This window comes from Pseudopipra pipra, chromosome 1 (genome assembly GCF_036250125.1).
Source record: "Pseudopipra pipra isolate bDixPip1 chromosome 1, bDixPip1.hap1, whole genome shotgun sequence".
Lineage (NCBI taxonomy): Eukaryota > Metazoa > Chordata > Aves > Passeriformes > Pipridae > Pseudopipra > Pseudopipra pipra.
This window is the reverse complement of record NC_087549.1, coordinates 96,791,493-96,811,089: the sequence shown is the minus strand read 5'-3', so window position 1 is coordinate 96,811,089 and position 19,597 is coordinate 96,791,493. Positions and strand designations below refer to the sequence as shown.

At 39.3% G+C, this 19,597-nt stretch overlaps 1 protein-coding gene across 4 annotated transcripts in view; it reads left to right on the top strand.

Moving 5' to 3' along the window:
- Positions 1-19,597, top strand: part of LOC135419770 (collagen alpha-1(XV) chain-like) — a 126,292-nt gene that overhangs the window by 65,448 nt on the left and 41,247 nt on the right. For all 4 annotated transcript variants that reach the window (XM_064666583.1, XM_064666575.1, XM_064666604.1 and 1 more), the window contains 9 exons: positions 3,412-3,474; positions 6,511-6,546; positions 7,066-7,218; positions 10,271-10,333; positions 13,176-13,220; positions 15,595-15,630; positions 18,169-18,231; positions 19,133-19,168; positions 19,262-19,345. In XM_064666583.1, the coding sequence (XP_064522653.1) occupies positions 3,412-3,474; positions 6,511-6,546; positions 7,066-7,218; positions 10,271-10,333; positions 13,176-13,220; positions 15,595-15,630; positions 18,169-18,231; positions 19,133-19,168; positions 19,262-19,345 (579 nt within the window). The remainder of the gene's footprint in view (positions 1-3,411; positions 3,475-6,510; positions 6,547-7,065; positions 7,219-10,270; positions 10,334-13,175; positions 13,221-15,594; positions 15,631-18,168; positions 18,232-19,132; positions 19,169-19,261; positions 19,346-19,597) is intronic.

Sequence of the window (19,597 nt, the reverse complement as noted above, 5' to 3'; positions counted from 1 at the left end):
CAACACTGCATAAGCTGCAGGGAATTTGTAGAGTAAATTGAATTTTCCTCTTTCAGGAACTCCCTTTTCTTTAGCTAGGTAGAAGCACTTATTCCTGTGGACATGTGAAATATAATTCTATTGTAAAAAGGTTGCTAAGGTTTGAGTGTTACCTATTTGTTAATAAATCCTCAGTAAAATGGTTTTTCAGTGAAGAAAACCAATTTTTTAGCATTGATCAGCTCTGGGAATCCTCTCTGGAACTAATAGATTAGCTCAGTTAGTTAGAGCATGGTGCTAATAATGCCAAGGTTGCGCATTTAATCCCTGGCTGTCCACTTAAGAGTTGGACCTGATGATCCTTGTGGGTCCCGACTCAGAATAATCTGTGATTCTGTATATTTAGTAATATGGTTCCCTTATTCCCTATCAACCATCTGCCAGTAGCAGTTGTACTCACACTACCTTCAAAGTAGGTCACCATTACTGTATCTGACAAGGTGTAATTAGCATATATTAAAGAAATGTATTGGTGACAGATGTTAAAAAGGAGATCTCATTACATCTCAGCTGCCTTGGCATGGTTTTTTTTGAGGATAACTAAGCTGGGAGTTAATACAATATCTAAGAAGTGTTTGGCCATCAAGGTGGAAAACAGCATCCTTTGTGCAGAGAGAAATTAAGAACCTGAAAATCTTTAATATGGGATTCAAGAAGCACGTGCATAGGAAGCTGGTGAAATCCGTTATTCTCTGCGCCTACTGATGACATTCTAAATTAAAAAAATAGTCTGAAATGCTGATCAGATGTCATTAAACTGTTAAGCTCCCAACAGTTGTTTTTTTTTCCCTTTTGAATCCGAGACAGGTCTAATTGTATTGACGATTACAACTGTAATTTTAAGAAAGTCCATTGACAAGTCTTGTAAAATAGTCAGTTACCCTAATGCTTTATTTGCTGCATTTGACATAGTGCTGTATTAGATTAAAAGGTGCTCTATAATAGTGTCTTTGCAATTCAAAATATGCTTTCAACTTTCCTGACTATGGCTGTTTATATGTCTTTAGAAGATAAAGTAACTAGAATGGCCTAGGATATATTGCTAAAATTTGCCATAAAATAATAATGTAAAAATGAATTCAAAGAAAATGGAGAAATATGTATTGACTAATCTTTTATTTTAAATATTAATGTAACCCCTCTTGTGTAATCTAGGATTTCACAGGCCGTGGCATTAATTACTTGTAGCCACTCAATTCTCTGATGGAACAGAAATAATTGTTGTCCACTTTCAGGATAATTCCTGGGAGGCATATCAATTAAAAAAGTAAAAGTTAAATGTTAAACAGACTACTGAAGTGTGTTTTCAGAAGAATCAGACCAGGACAAGTCTTCAGGCTGTTGAAGGAAAACTCCAGCTATTAACAGTACAGACTCACGTATTCCCACCATTTCAGATGACCTAAGACGTTGTCATCCTGCTCTACAAAGATATGCACACATTTGCACAGTCTCTGGGTAAATGAAGTGAAATCTATTCCCAGAAGAAATTTTTGGATGGGAATCCTCATTTAGTAACACGTTGAAATATTTTTGTTATTGAGGGTCTTCAGCTGTGAATTCTAATTTCAGAAGACTAACTAATTACTTGAAGTTGCAGACAGGCTTAAGTCCTTGCTAAATCAAGGACTTTGTGATGTAACATCTCTTCTCTTAAGAAACATGCCTTGGAAATGTTTGAGCTTCACATTGCATCTGATACTGATGTGATATTGACCTGATTACACATTTTCTAAATGCTACATGAAGTTAAATTGCCTCATGGCATTGTATAAGGATAATTTCTATCGTAATTTTTTCATTTGAGGTAGCTCACAAATGCATTAATATACTCTAATGAGAATAACAAATCTCCCAGTGTTGCCTGCTGGCTAAAAAGAGAAACTATCCCAAAATCTCTAAAGGTAATAAGCAATTTTAGCACAACAGAACTTAAAATTGCTGAGCAGCATAGGGGAAGTAGCCAGTAAACTTTAGAACAATTATTGTTGTTAGACCAACCTCTCTTCTAATCTTCTTCTGTTTATGTAATTATGCCAAAATACAATATGAAAATGTTTGAAACATACTTAAAATGTTTCTGATCTTTTTAATATTGAAAGTAATCCATTAGTTACTCTGTGACATATAGTGAATCCAAAGGGCAAAAGCAGGGAGGAAAAAATAAAGACATCAGGAAAAGTGAGCCTTTGTGATGATTCTGAAAACATCAGAGGAAAACAATGTTTTCTATCTGCTTCTGCAACCATTTACATCCTTCTCAAAAGCAAATGAATAAATAAATGTATAAAAGATCCCCAAAGGCCCAAATACATACCTGTAAATTTAATTAAAGGCTTTCAGAGCCCAATTTAAAAAATATAGGCCATGCAAAATAGCATGTAACTGTTACCTTTCCTGCATGTGTAGTTACTGTGGGCTGGACATCAATACCTGTACTGATTGATTCATTGACCTTACGAAGACAGTTTTTCCCAGCCTGCCTACTCACTCAAAAGCATGCTAAGTCATGGATACAACACAGGAGATTGGGTAGAGAATTTAATATACATTTTTCAAGGCAAAATTAAAGTGGGGTATCATGAACAATCTGAGCACCATCAGCCAAAGCAAAGTGGCAGCACCTTTTTTTCTGCAGGAAAACTTCTTAGGAGTACTTTTCTTAAAAGTATAGGAATGCACCTGCAGGCTCAGCAACCTAGGGACACTTGACAAAGTGAGTCTTAATAAACCAAGCACTCCCCTGCATGGAGAGGTGAGACCCAGCCTCATTGTTCCCGTGCTAGGGTATCACTAGAGTTGTGTGAATCAAGACCTCTGTCACCCTACTGGCTTCTCTGTTTCCAGTGACAACACAGAAGCCTCCTGTTTGACACCATGCCCTCTGTATCACAACTGCTTTTAATGATTCTTTGATTACCTGGCCACATTCTGATTTTGTCAATATCAGGGTTTTCTCAACTGGGTCTCATCTAGCACTGATATTGCCAAAAGTGTGGATAACTGAGATGCCTGGGGATTTCAACCTCATTGCATCTTTTGTAGTGTTGTCAAAACCTTCTTGGATAGCACCATTATTTTGCATGCTAACGTTATATCCACATCATGCTGGGTTTTATTTTTATTTACTATTTTATGATTGTTTGATATAATTTTCTATTAAAATGCATCTAAATACTGTTTTGATGCAAAGCCAAAATCTCAAAAGAGAAGAAATAAAAGTGTTAAAACTTAATGGTGTGAGGTACTACCTGGTGCTACACATTAGTCTTTGATAATGCTGTATCATCAGTTGGTCCAAAATACTTAAATACATGTGCTAGAAACTGGGCTCTCGAATGGCACCTGCCTTAGATTCACTATCATCCACAGGGTCCTCAAGGTCCTCCTGGTCGTGATGGAGTGGTTGGCCCACCAGGGTGGAAGGGAGAAAAGGTAAGTTAAATGTCTGTCTTGCTCCTACTTCAGTGGAAAATCTTTGTCAATTCTAGGCTGCAAAAATCATAAATAGTTGTCCCTGCAACACATTTTTTATTGGAATCCAGCGGCTAACAGCTTATTAGAACACATCTCAACAGGCATTTTCAAAAATCCAGAATTTCCTATTGGATACTGTCTCATTTTCTGCAGCATGCAGTATTCAAAATGCAATATGAACTACTCTGTTGTGATTTGCCACTAAAAAGCCCTTCATGACTGGGCTCAGACAGGTGAGTCTGTAGGGGGAAAAAGAGAACTCCAGATAATCCAGCCTGGCACAGACTGACAGCACGTTATGTGACAGGTGAGGAGAGTCTGAAGGAGCTCAAACCATTTAATGTGGCGAACAGGAGACAAAGGAATGGTTGACTTTGGCTGGACACCAGGGACCCACCAAAGCCACTCTATGACTTCCCTGCCCAGATGGACAGAGAGAATGTGATGAAAGGCTCATGTGTTGAGATCAACCAGAAATTACTGTCACAGGCAAAACAGACTCAATGTGGGGAAATTAATCTAATGTATTGCCAATCAAAAGATCAGAATCAGATAATGGAAATAAAACCATATCTTAAAAACATCTTCCCTCAACCTCTCCCTTCTTCCCAGCTTTAACTTCACTCCCAATCTCTCTACCTCCTCCACCCCAGCCAGTGCAGAGGGATGGGGAATGGGGATTACAGTCAGTTCATCACATGTTGGCTCTGTCACTGCTTCCTCCTCAGGAGCGAGGACTCCTTACAGTCTTCCCCTGCTCTAGGATGGTGTCCCTCCCACGGGAGACAGTCCTCCAAAAACTTCTTCAACAGGATTCCTTCCCACAGGCCACAGTTCTTCATGAACTGCTCCAGCAGAGGTCCCTTCCACACACAGTCCTCCAGGAATAGGCTGCTCCAGCATGGGTCCCACATGGCATCACAGGTCCTGACAGGAGTCTGCTTCCAGTGGGGGCTTCCCTTCCTTCCTGAAGGGGGTCATAGCCCCCTTCAGGCACATCCACCTGCTCCAGTCTAGGGCTCCTCCACAGGCTGCAGGTGGATCTCTGCTCTGCTGTGGACCTCCATGGGCTGCAGGGGCACAGCCTGTCTCACCATTGTCTTCACCATGGGCTTCAGGGGAATCTCTGTTCCAACCCCTGGAGCACCTCCTCCCCCTCCTTCTGCACTGATCTTCATGTCTGCAGGGCTGTTCCTCTTGCGTATTCTCACTCCTCTCTAATCTGGCTGCATTTGCTCCTGTGCAGTAATTCTTTTCCCTCTTTAACTCTGTTATTCCAGAAGTGCTTCCACCATCACTGATTGGCTCAGCCTTGGCCACTGGTGGGTCTGTCCTAGAGCCGGTTGGCATTGGCTCTGTCATAGGGAACGCTTCTGGCATCTTGTCACAGAAGCCATGCCTGTAGCCTGCCCATTACCAAGATTTTGCCATGCAAACCCAGTATGGAAGGCTACAAAGTTTGCATTTTAAGTACTGAATCGATATTTTTCACCCCACTTCAAGAAGGATGTGGAGAAAACAGAGACAAAGACTACAGGACAATTTCATCCTCTAGTGAGCTTCTACAAGACGCTTTATGCACAAGAACTTGAAAATAGATTCCCAAGTGTACATTGTAAGCTCACATACTGTAAGAGAAATGAAAAAGCAAGACTTAAATGGCCGGAATATTGATTTATTTTTGTCTCTGAAGGCTGAAGGTTCTGAGTTGTGATTTCAAAAGCCTGAGGTTGTTAAAAGTTCAGCCCACATGGGAACTAGCAGCTATCCAGAAAACGCAGTATATATATTACAAAGCAGGCACCCAAAATCTGTGTCCATTGTAATAAGTGGTATGTGTTTTACATGAAGGAGTCTAGGAATAGAAAGAAGTCTAGCTGAAGTAAACTGAATCTGAATTGCATATTATAGGAAGAGACTGATGTGGAAAGGGAAGTGATTGGAAGAGACAGTAAATTTTCCAAAAATGCATAATCCTCAAAAAAAGGACAAAACTCAAATGTTTTACCTCACTAAGCGTGTTTTGCTGCATTGTGTAATTTGATAAAAGTTCAATCAGAAATTAAGTACTACATATTTGCATCTGCTCAATACAATCCCAAGCACACTGGCATAATAGAATTTTTTACATTTCTACTTCTAATTTTTTTTCTGAAAACTTTGATTTAATCTATATTACAGTATCTATTTTAATAATTGTCACTAATTAATCCAGGGAGGATTACAGGGAGAAACTGCAGGATGCACTGAAAATAGATTCAGTTTGTTCCTTGGAGTAACATTTGACATGGGGTTTTGCCGTTGCTTTTGGAAGAAAACTATCATTTTACTCCTGGTGCTTACTCATTTTTTTCAAACCTTACTAAATTAATATTTCTGTTGAGTGAGTAAGGACAGGAGCTTGCCAATATAACAATTAATTCCACTAGATTCAGTGCAATTTGGAAAAGAGGTATTAGCATGCTGTGACTTTCTGTCTATTCAATGAACTAGAAGTGGAAAAAACCAGTATGTAAGTGAAGTGTATAAGAGCAAATCTTGGCAAAATCTTGATTGCTGCAGAGGAACCTTAAAATCACACTACTCATCACATCCTGTGTTTGGAATGGTGCCCTAGGCAACGTGTGGGATCAGTTTCCACTTCTTATATCCCATAAGAATTTTGACATTTGCGTTCAGAAGCATGAGGATGTGACCTGCAATGCTTAACTATGTGTGTTCCAAACCTTTAAAATCTGCGCAATAATTAAAATACAATATTGCATTCTGTCAGCATATCAGACCAGAGCTGTTAATATTATAACTCCTGAATTACAAATAGTTTTCTTTTTAACTATGAGATCTGGTGTTTCAAATAAAGGACATTCACGTAAAGGACATCAGATTAATAACACAGAAATCTGTAGCATTTTTAAGGAAAAATATCATAAATTTGTTTTTGTTACCTGTCTAATGCTCTTACTGCAAATATTTAGGATTGATTTTCTTTTACAGGGTGATCAAGGTCTTCCTGGTTCTGTTGGTCCAAAGGTAACAAAAAGACAGTGTCTTTATAGAGTGACAGTATCACTCTGATACAGGACATTACTGAATAAGGGATGAGAAGCCTAAAAGATTATTGTTGTGAAACCTAATGAAGTCAACAAACTTGGCTTCTCAACTGGCCAACATACTTCCTTATGAAGCTTGGCCAACAGGTTGAGAGAGGTGATACTCCTTCTCCACTCTGCTTTCATGAGACCACACCTGGAGTACTGTGTCCAGCCCTGGGGCCCCCAGCATGACAAAGACTGTTGGAGCAAATCCAGGAGAGGGCCGTGATGATCAGAGGTGACCGATCATCTTCATGATGACCAAGGCCAAGCTGGATAGGGCTTTGAGCAACCTGGTCTAGTGGAAGCTGTCCCTGCCCATGGCATGGGGATTGAAACTAGATGAGCTTGAAAGTCTTTTCCAACCCAAACCATTCTGGGATTCTATAGATCTACTTACTTGCATCTAATTAATTATGCACATTTAGTATATGAATAGACTGACTTTTTATTTTAGGGTGATACTGGAATCACTGGATCAATAGGCCCCAAAGGAGAAGCCGGTGCTCTTGGGTCTCCTGGGAAACCTGGACCACCAGGACCTCCTGGGCCTCCTGGACCGCCTGGACCTCCTGGACCGCCAGGACTAAGCTATAGCTTGGGATTTGAGGTACTTTGCTATATGGAGTTTGTTGTAGGTATGAATATATTTCCTCCAGAGGAGGGACAATGTGATCACCTGTGAATTTTACAAGTATTTGAGGATGAATTTATGACAGGGAGAATAATTTTTTCTAGATTGAAATTTGCCTAGGAGTAGCCTACAGTTCCTTTTACATTTGACCATAAAATTGGCCATGCTTAGACCATGGAAGTAATTGACTTCTTTGGGCAATATTCATTGAACTATTTAGTGGTAACAGTGTTCAAGTGCTATTTTTGATGCTTATATCATTGCTAATATAAAATACTCAAATACTGTACTACAAGGGAAAATTCTTTATCACTTTTTCTTATGTAAGTAATTCAGAGCAGCAATCAAAATGTACACAGAGACCTGACAGTATTCATTAAATGGAACTCCAGGCCCCCCTAAAGATATGACATTTCCCATGCTGTCACTCATGAGGCCACAAGTTTAGTTTAGGCATGGCATGGTGTAAAGTGTAAATACAGAGACACATGTTGGTCATTTCTGACCTCATGGGCTGTTCTACATAGAAGAAAAATGTTCTATTAAAAAATAAAATTATGGATGCAAACACAGAAGGATCTCAGCTCTAACTGCAGTAAAAATATCTTAACTGGCTTTATCTTGAACTTCATCTAGTCCAAGCAAAATTGGCATATTTGTCATTTCACTATGAGGAATACTACTGTAAACAGGCTTGCTAGTTCTAGCTGATCTTTTGAATGCCCACCCCTGCCATCTGTTAAGGCATCACCATGGTCTGCCAGTTTGTTAGGGTGACACTACTTTTTGGTTGGCAGTCTGTTTATTGCTGTAAGACTGTTTCTGCAAAACATTCCTGTTAGCACTTGTTAGCATCTGTGATCAGCTATGTGCAAAAACCAAATGGCATGGGGTTTGCTGGCACTTATGCTTGCCAAAAGAACAGTTTGAGCTGCAGAAGGTACCTGATAAACCCATTAAAAACATGCAGATGTCAGAAGAGATGGTGTTATATAAAGCAGGCATCAAGCACCCTCTTAAAGGGAAAAACAGACTGGCACAGAGCAGTCAAGGAAAAGGACCCAGAAACACAATTTGTGGTTTACCCTAAGCAGTGAGTGTTTGGTTTAACAAAGAGAATATAAGGACATTTTCTGTTGATATTTGATACATCGATGGCTGATGGTGGAGCAGAATGAAAGTCTGAATAACATTCAGTCTCAGGTGAAATTACGTGAAAAGTCTTCCTTGGCCCCAAAAGGAAGGACTTGATTCCAGCTGTGCATTCCTTCTGCTTCTCTTGCTCCTGTGGAATTGGCAGAAAGGGCGAAAGAATTAGATCTCTCATTTTCAGTGGAGTCGGGTCAGCTGATGTTTTCCATAACTTCGGCATTAGGCTGTCCTTCAGTAGCAGCTTAAGCTCATCTAATTGGTCTCCCACCCTTTCCCTTACACCGTCTCCAGAGTGCATCACACTTACGCTAATCCTAGCCATTTCAAGTCACTAACTAGCATAAAGCTAAGTAGGCAAGGAGTGCAGGTCCTCTAAACATGACAAATTGATACAAGGGCTCATGGTCACTAAGAGGTGGAGATTCTGCTTTGTTCCTGTTCCTTTTCCCATCTCAGACATTCCTGGTACATGCTTGCCCTTCACATGCACTAACAAGCAGCATTCCATCAATTCTTCAGCAAGCCAATTTAATTTATTTAAAGTTTAGAGAACCATCCCAGAATGATCCCACACCCAAAAAGTAGAGTATTTTCTGCCATTTTAGTGATGTAAAGGAAAGTGAGAGGATTCAACACATAGCACTGATGTTGAAAATGAAAGCTGTATGGCTCTGAGCAAGGAAGTGGAACAAAGAAAGATTAATATTTTCTCTTTTCAGAAAAAGGCAAAAATTAAGCCAGCACAGCTGCAATTAAAACTGTGGCTAAAAGCAAGTGAACAGTTTCCTGCTGGCATGGTTCATCCAGATGTTTTGAAGCACATCTAGACAAGTCTAGACTAGGCATAAGACAAGGGATAGGAGCATGACAGGGATGGTGCTGGGAGTGAAACAGGTAATTATGGCAGCCTGCAACTTTACTTCTTTGCTGCTTTGCAACTGGCAGCTCCTGCTTCTGCCATGGATCTGGAATGTCAAAAACAATGAAAGCTGGAGGGAGGTTGCTGCTTTCTGTGTAGTTTCCTTTAAAACTACTAGAAAATCTCCACAGAAATATGGATGCTGCTCTCAAAGACTCCCACTACACAGACTTCTTTCTGAATTCAACAGAAGGTCATGGCAATGGACAGTGTGCTGGAGCAGATGACTTATAAGGAAATTCCTAGGGAACCAAGCTTGCTCAGTCTGGAGAAGGCTTAAGTCTCCATCCCTGGAAAGTTCCAAGGCCTGAGGAGACAAAGCCCTAAACAACCTGATTTGAATTTAATGTTGACACTGCTTTCAATAGAAGGTTGGGCTAGATGGCCTCTGAGATCCCTTTCAACATAATGAATTGTACAATTTTGTGATGGAACATTTTTTTTCTGCTCAATTTCAGTAAGCTGTATTTTAGACAGGAGTTCAGCATTCAATTAGGAAGGATCTTCATTTGTGAAAAATTATTGCTGCTCTTACCAAACAGTCTGCAATTTCTTCTGACCATAAGTCAGTTCTGTAACCCTTACTATGGTGTTTCTGTAGCTGGGTGGTAGGCAAATGCTAAACAGAAAAATACTGCTACAGAATGCTTAAACATAGTACATACTTAAAAATGTGATGTTGTCTCACTTCTGCCTGGTGCTGTGCAGCCTGAAGTGCTGGAGAAATGGTGTCAAATTGGCAAGATAGTAAAGAACAGAGTTTCTGTAAGGAAGATCAATATGGGTTTATCACATCTGAGTGGAGCCTATCTCAAGAACATCATCCATTGGTCAAAAAAAAAGGTTAATGAGAAAAGATAAAAATATATGTTTCTGGTTTTTACAGGACTCCAGAAAACAGAGCAGTTACAAAATTTTAAATTCTTAAATTCTGTAGCATTTTTTCTCTTCCATTAGGACATGGAAGGATCAGGTAGCCTGTTAAGTGAATCCAGAATTCCAGGATCAAAGAGGCCAAAGGTAAGTGGATTTTTGGGGGAAGGGAGTGTAGTTTGTTGTTGGGTTGTTGAGAGATTTTTTCAAGACAAAAATGTCCTCCTTTCTACACTGGACCGGATTCACTTGCTCTAGAATGGTATTACAACAACTATGTCCTCCAAAGAATATGAATAGTATTTCTCTGATACCTCATTAGCTAATGATTTTTAGATTCTACTCTGGTATATTTTTGAGCTATTAAAGGATGATATAGGGGGATGATATTATCTAGCTCTCTATTTCTTTTTTTACCCCAATAGATTCCCTTCTTGCATATGAAGATGAATTACGTATATGAAAATGAAACTGAAATGTTGTAGTTTGACAATCAAATGTGCATAATTTGACATGCCACTTTGAAACTAAAAAATTGTTCCCAGTAGTGTGGATAAATGTCATAGAAAAAGAGATGCTTTTTTTCCTCCATCACTGTGTCTCAGGACATTTTTTGCTAGCATGGGACACTTTAAATAATCAAGTAGGGAATATGGGAATATAATGCATCAGTGCCTACAGATCATTTGGATTTACTTTCATTCTTAGCAATATCATCAAAACTGCAGCCTATGATGCCTTTCCCAAAGCAGGCAATTATCCAGCATTTCCCTTACAGAACTGTCTGCACTGTTCTAGTTTGGTTTTCAGCTGTCCTGCCCCTGTGCTCGCTCCAAAAGAAATGTTTGAACTTTCAAAGCATAGATTTGTAAGGATGGCTCTTGTTGTCCAAGTTTGGAGAAAGTGCTGCTGCTGCTGACCTTGGGTTGTGATAGATGACAGACTGAACAGTAGGCAACAGTGCACAATCATTGCAAATAAGGCAAACCCTGTACTGGAAGGTATCAGAAAGATAAAGATGTAGAGATGTTATTGTTACAGGCCTTCCCTCAGGGCTAGCGAGGCTGCATTGAAGTACCAAAGCCATTTTCTTCTACTCACTACAAGAAGGATGTGGAGAACACAGTCCAGCAGAGACCTGTACAGAGGACATGGGACCTAAAGTCCATGACCAATGAGGAGAGACTGAAGGAGCTCCAGTTTAGTCTGGCAAAAAGGGAGACCAAGGCATGATCCGATAGCTGCTGACAAGTCTCTGAGGGGCAACTGCAAATATGGTGAAGCCAAACTGTTCCTTGTAGTGTCAGATGGTGCAACAAGGGACAGTGGTCACAATTCACAGCTTGAGATGTTCAGGCTGAGACTTACGAGAAGCCTGTTCATTAGGAGGTTGGTGCAGAACTGGAGCAATTTGCAGAAGACCTGTTGTTGGAAGTTATCAGGACTTTGCTGGACAGAGACACTGATCTGATCTAGAGCTGGTGACAGTTCTACTTTGAGGGGATGATTGGATTAGATGGCCTCCACAGGCCCTGTATAACCCTATTTCTATGATTCCATGAGTCATCAGAAACTAACTGAACACTGGGGACAGGAGTGACTTTGAGCAGCTCTCTGCTGTGTTGGTTTAAGGTACTAATAATCATGAATCACTGAAGTTATAGCTGACTCAGTTTAATAGCTTAGAGACCTTTGACCCCTTTTATACCTTTTCCTGGATACTAAAAAGTGGCACAAAATAAGTTGCAAAAATAAGAATTGAATTTGTTAGCTGAAACAAGCTAATGTCCAAAACCAGGGCCAAAATTCCCTATTCTGACCTGCTTTAATGACAGCCTTACTCTCATTTTTGGTTTTGTAACAGGCTTTGTTTCCAAGTGACTCAGCTATAAATATTCAAAAAATGTCTTGTTGCAGTTGAAAAAAATTTTCCTATCACTGCTCAATTAGTCTGCAAAGTTTGAGTCAGTAAAAAAGGTAAATAAGAATTTTGTTGTAATCATGAAAATGCTTTTATGTACTAACTGGAACTGCATTATGAGCCACTTACACCCATGAGAACTCCAGAGTCCCCAGTTGAGTTCGGGTGAAAACAGAGTATCTGCTTCTAACAGGGTTGCAACTCAAAGCATCTGCCAGGAAATATATTACATTTATTATAACTATGTGTATGAAATAAATTACATTTATTGGCACTATATTTGTACCTGTTGAAATTTTTATTCATCTTTTATCAGAAAATAGTTGTTATGTTTTGAAGTAGAAGTATCAAATTTATTTTGTCTGTGGGCTCAGCTCTCATTTCCAGGGTTTCTATTCTCTTTCTTCCACAGATCAGTGTAAAGTTTTGTTTGTGTTTTAGCGTTATTTAGCATTTATTAGTGCCTTTGTATTCCAGATAAAGACAACTCAATCACTTTGCTGAATTCCTTTTTTCTTCTATTCAACTTTTGAAAGTGATCAATAATGAACTGTTGTCCATTTTACCATCAAAGAGTCATAATTGTACTTTACAACTGATGTCACCATACAGAGACATGATAGGAATTTGCATTTCCAAATGTTTTTTGAAACAAACCTTTTGGGAAACTGCTTTTAAACCAAGCAAGACTGTGTTACCTCTAAACTGGTAACATACGTTAATTTTAGCCAAGAAAGCAAATTCAAAAAATTGTAAGCAATTGCAACAAATGTGATTGAATAACTTTATTTCTAATATTTTCTAAAAATATGTGAAGTATTCAGTGACAACACTAAAGTTGTCTTCGTAAGAAGAAATCTTTAGATATTTGCATGATAACATAAAGCAAGGCAGTATTTGTCAGAACAACCACCCTAAAACAATGCTTGTATTTTATTACTCTCTGTTGATACTGTTACAAAAACATTGTTTTTGTAACAGTTGTGGTTGTGAATTAGGTTTTTTTCTGACAAAAATTATTAGGAAATACTACACAGATTTACCAGTAAATTCACTGTGTTTTTATAGGGTTCTACAGGAAGACAAGGACAGCGTGGACCATTAGGACCAAAGGTACAAACACTTGAAAAATAATCTATTTGGCTTTGGCATGTATTTTTTATATTTTTTTATTTCTATATTCCCAGAATTTGCCTGAACAAAACATCTTCTGTTTAATATTTGTATACTAATTAAGTATTAGACAAGTTTTTTTCCCATTTACACTGAGTATCTACCCAGAATGTTTATTATTAGAATTATTTCATATTCACACCAGAGCAATGAATAAATCCTAGACGGGCCATTACACACCATGGCATTTGTGTTTAACATTTGGCAATTTCTCTTTTTTGGTCACTTATACATCAGTCTGGTTTCCCAGAGATTACATGTAAACTGTTGAAAGAGAAATCTGCAGGAGGAGATGTTCTGGCATGATCCTAGAAATTGATAGGAAAACATTCTGGAAGGTGTTGGGAGCAAGAAGGGAGGTGTCATGACTACTTTGCCTTGGCTTGGATTTGAGCTCAGTAGTTACTGAATTTTTCCACTTTGATGCTGCTATTGGTTATGTAACCCATGAGGAAAAAATGGAGAGATGAAAAACCAGAGAAGAAAAGGGCAGATTCTCAGAATGGGACCTTAGACAGGAAGAGGCTTTTCCTATTCCTACATAAAGCTTGAGTACTGTTCAGGTTAAAAGTACAGCATGACAACACCTTTTCAGCACTTTAACGTGAAGTTAAAGAAATTCAAAGTCTTCATTACCCTGGGAAATGACATTAGCATTGAGAGAGCAGGAAATGGAAGACAGTAGGTGGGGGCCCCCCTCCTGTTCCCCTAAAATTTACACCTGAACTCACACACAGCAACAATCACTGACTACTCACTGCCAGCAATAACTGCAGCTGATTCCTAGGACAATAGCCATCAAAGATCTGACCAGCCCCCTATGTCTAGAGTCTATGGAGCTCAGCTTGTAAGGCTGAAAAAGCCCCTCCATCGAGTACTACTCCTGTTAATGCTGGAGCACATTACTTACGAGTGAAAAAATGAAAATTTGCGCAACACGTGTTGATGAGTGATGCTGCAAAGGACTGGCAAGAATAGATGTGCTCTCACATGATGCCTCTCTGTGCACATGAGAGGTGCCGAGTCTCCATGCTGAAAATAGATTTTTTGTTAAGAACTTGTTCTCTGCCCTTAGCTAGAAATTTTGTTTCTAAGAAATGCTGCTTTACAAACACTTCAGAAATGGAGGTAGCATGATTCCTAGGATTCAGGAACTGGACCGGGACTGAGAAAATAGTCATAAACCTCAGCCAAGAGACTTCACCATCACCTACACTAATGTTTTAGTTGTTGAGTCTTGTCACTGATTCCCAAGATACAGGAGAAACAGAAAGGAACATATTGCCTGACATCTTACAAAATCAGGTATACTAGGGCAAAATTAATATAAAGTGGTTATAATACACTATCATTCTCATGGGTATGAATTCTACACCCACTTTTCATGATTATAAATTACTTCACTAGGCAACAGTGGCAAAATACAACAACCACCCACTTGCAAAAACCAAGAGCTAATGCATCACGAGGAGTTGAAGGTATCGTTCTCTTTCATGCAGCCTTCACCATTCAAATATCCCACAGTAGTACAGCTGTCAGAGAGGACCTGCTGCGATCAGTTTTCTCTCTTTCCCAGCAAGTAAGCATAGATCCAAATTTTGCTTTCACTTTTATTATTATGAAAAACTGTTTTCATTAAAAAACAGTCTAGAGTCTTCATGCACTCATGAATATAAGCACCCCTAAAAAGCAGCAAGCATAAGCATAACATTTGAAGCAATGGCTGTAGCTCCTTAATGATTTATTCCTGCTTGTATTCTCTATCTCAAATGAAGTAAACAAAATTGCATATTCTCTGTCTGCGATGAAATTGAGGAACCATGTCCACTTAGAGCTAAGTGGAACAGTGGGAATCAGTCCCAAAGGTGAAATGGCGCATTACACAGTGGGCTGGGTAGATGGAGAGAGCAGTAGTGTGGGGGAAACCGAGTTAACTGTTTTGAAGGAACATGGTGAGTCCTTTGCAGAGGCATAAGGCCATGGTTGCATTGCTAGATCTGGGGAATGTTACCATGTGCTGATTTCAGACATCAAAATGAAAGTTCAGGCGTGTGGCTTGGTAGATGCTCAGCAAAATAATGTGTGGTGACCAGAAACTGTTGAGATGTGGGTGGCAACTGGGAGATTAAACCCCCAGAACCAATTCACAAATGTATGCTGAGCATCACTTTACCAAAAATACACTGTGTTTTTACTACGCATTTTACCACATTTAGTTTCTCTTTTTTGTAAGGAAAGTATAAACATGTATGTTTAAAATCCTTGCAGCTATTGTTCACTGTAATATCTGAGCCCTACTATGTCTCTGTTTCAGGGAGAAAGAGGCAACACTGGTCTACCAGGTTCAAAGGTGGGAAGTTTATCTAACCCAATCTAAAACCTCATCCTTTTCTTTCCTCAGTTTCCTTTCATGTCTTAATGCACTCAGAGGATAATGAATATTTCTTACTCTGTCAGCATATTGAAGTCCAGGATGGCTTCTCTGGGAAAACAAAACCCTTTCTCTGTTGAATTGTGATTATTAGGAGCCAGTTTAAGCTGGTGCTTAAGACTTCTGCTTAAAATATGGTTAAATTTGCATTTTAGAGCCTCGGGTGCAGGGTGCCATGGTGTCTTGTGAGGCCCTTTACATTTTCCCCAGAACAAAAATTAAAATCAGCCAAGCTTATATATAGAAAACTAAGTTCTACATGCCCCCTACTCCTTGATATCATGGTGTGTAGCTCGCACCCCACACCAGAGCACTTTACCCATGACACAGGTCTGTGCTACAGTAGCAGGTTCATCGCTGTCTTTATCCCTACCTATTCTACTTTAAACTCCTTTTGGAGCCCACCTCGAAGCTTCTGTTTGTGTCTGTGCTGCTTGTTGCTGTCCCTGGCTGACCTGAGTGCCTTTTACAGGGATAAGCCACCAGAGAGCGCTGATGTAACTTATAGAAAATGAAAAGATAAAATAAAGAAATAAATAAATAAAATTAAATATAAAATCTTCTCTTGCATTTGGGACAGCACTGAAATCAAGAGTTGCTCTAGGAAGCAAGATAAAAGCAATTATGCTTACTGAGTATTTACGAGAGTATTATCACAGTCTTCTAGCAGCATCTGCTTGTTTACTTTTTTAAAACAGACAACAATGTAGCATGACTCTGCTTGCCATAAAATCCATCTGCTGTACATATTTTGAGTGTTGTCATTTCACAGAGATATTTTTCAGCATGATAATTAAAGCTGATGCATGACACATAGGACAGTTGTTTAACTCTTCTTAATCTGTTTGAGACTACAGAATATTTTCTTACTTTTTCTACATACATATGCTTTCTTCTGAGGTCCTTGTTCTAGTAATTATTATTGTCTCATGTGATAAGTACATTTCAGGCATGTCTTGTAGATGGAGTGTCTATAGGGCTGTTTAAAAAATAATCAATCTATCTTTTCAATCTTCAGATTTAAAAAGACCTTAGTCCTCTTACATTTGAGCAATGAACTACATTCTTAAAATATGGAGGGAGTTAGAAATCAGGATGTCTCTGAATACATTATTTGCAATAAAGCATCTTACCTCTCCTGGATCTTTTCTTCCAATTTAAATTTCATTAGGAAAATCAATGGGAGAAATTATTCAGCGTTTGTAATAGTAGGAATTTTTCAGGCAAGTACCAACATGCCTGAAATGACAATACTGTGTTGCAGAAATGCTGTTAGTCCAAAGTTATTTCTTCTGCCCAATTACCTTTGCTGCAGATAGATACTTAAAATTCCCCACAAGCACTGAGAGGCTTAAGTCCCAAGTACCATTTTTACTAGACATGCAGATACCTAAATCCCAGTAGTTGTTTTGATGCCTAAACTCCATTAACATTCAGAGACACCTTTTATCTTGCACTTGTCTATAAAATGAAAAATAGTGCTTCAGAAATTATACTTTATTCTTGAGCCACACATTTTGCTGATCACAGACAAAAACCAGAAATAAGTGAGAATATTCTTTCTCAATGAAGTAGACACATTAAATCTCTTATGCTGCTACTATCTACTGTAAAAACCCCAAAAATATTTTCTTGAAGCAGATCAAAAGGTTAGAACCAAAACAGCCTTTTTCTAAAATAACAAACAAAAAACCAACTAAACAAACAAAAAAAAATCCTCTAAGCCGAACAAAAAAAAAACCCATACAAAACAAAACAAACACCAAAAAAAACCCCACCAATCTAACAAACAAAAAATAGCCCCCCTACGAAAACAAAATAGGGCTAATTGGTCACTTGGATGAGTCATTAGGCTGCTCTGTGTCATTTCCTTTGCTCTTTCATACGACACAGAGAAAAGCATGCAAAAACTATAGCTCACTGTTTATATGATCCTTTAAGAGCCTTCTTTTGTCCATTTTTTTCTGCATTATCATTTCTGCTTCTGTTTTTCCCATGGAATAGTGTGACTGTCAGATTCCTAGCAGTCATATACAGTCCTATATTTAACTACGGCAGGGGCTATCAAACCTTTTTGCCCCACATACCAACTCCTGAAATGCCTCTCCCTTCTCTTCCTCCAGCCTGAGAGTCACCTAACTGAAGGATGGAAATAAATCACCAAATGTATTTTGGGGAAAGCAACAAAATTCACTCTTTTGCTAACCAGAGGTGGGGGCAGTGAAGAATGACTGAAGCTGCATTAAAAAACACAACCCTGCTCTGGAGACGGTGAAAGAGAAGGAGGAGTGGAAAGAGCAGATGACTAATGAAATAATACTGACTCCATAGATGCTCCCCCAAACCTGCCTGTTAGTCCATTCAGAACCATATCTGTCCCTCCCCAGAGTGGCAGCATCCTGCTTGTATGAAACTCAATACAATTTAGAGAGAATAACAATATATTTGTTGTGACAGGGAATGCCGGGCACAGATGGAAAACCAGGCTTTCCTGGCATTGCTGGGCATCCTGGAGGTGTGGTGAGTAGGGCTATCATAACCTGTGATCACATAAGACACACTGGCTCCCAAACCTATGTCTTAGGGATTAGCAGGAGCCATAGCAGTACTTGCTAACAATGTGTGGAGAGCTGGGGCAGCATTTGTCCTGCTTTACCTGGAGCAATTACCTCAGACACCAAACACAGGAGCAGAGTGTCCCTTGCCCATGTCTCCCTCATCAATCAGAAGTGATAAAGGCATCTCTAGAGACTAGTTCTGATTCCTTGATGCTCCTTCTGCTTTTAATTATTCAGAAATCAGCTCTGCTTTTAATTAGAGGAAAGCTAACAGGCTCATAGGTGATTTTAATGTATTTCTCATGCCTAAGACCCTCGAGGATTACAGAGCACTTTGCCTGGGAAGTCCCACAGGTCCCCTGACGCCTTTCTCTCACTCGTGCCAGACAAACTGTCTGCATCCCCAGCACAGTGAGTTGATCAAGCTTAGAAATAACCTGCCTGAAAGATGACAGTTTAGGTCCCCTGTGTTCCTCTGTCTGGTCCACTGGGAAATCCCAGACACAAATGATGTGGTTAATGCTAGAAAAGGACAGCACAGCCAGGCATGGCTGATTTCAGTGCAGTGAAAGAAAGGTTCATTGAATTAATTCCCAACTAATTAAATGTTTTTTGCCCATTTTCTTCTGGTTGTCTGTGAACTCTGTGAAAAATTCTGGGAAATACTTTTAAACATCAGATTCTCAGAAGGTCTTAGTTGAAACCAGTTGGCCCTATGTGTGGTTTGAGAGAGCTGAGGATTGATCATGATCATTCCATACCTGCAACTTGCTGTTGCACTTTTTGTGAAGCTAAAAAAAAACATATTTCACAATTTTTATTTTTAAATCACTTATGATAATTTTTTTTTTTACTGCATACAGGGTCCGAAAGGGGAGAAGGGTGACCCAGGACCTCAGGTGAGATTGTGTGGATTTCATTCTTTCCAAAAAACCTATGTGAAATGTAGTACTTGGTATATAGGTTTTCCACATGTAATGCTTTTGAAACAGGGTGAACCAGGAGAGAATGGGAACAGTATTGTGGGACCACCTGGACCACCAGGACCACCAGGACCAGTCATAGCAATACCTGAGGTAAGCATGTCAGGCACTGAAGTATGTAACTCATCTTACAGAGAAGAAGGCTCAGCTGGTTAACAAACTGGCAGTTATGCTGTTGATATTCAGGTCATAAGTTTACTCCTTAAAACGAAAGAATCTCAATGTGTCTCTGTATCAAATGGATTTGTTTTGAAAAGATTAAATACAAAGAAAGTGGGCAAAGACCTTACATACCCCTCACAAACTCTTCAGGTGATTCTGCAGGAGTTGTGAACATCAAATAAA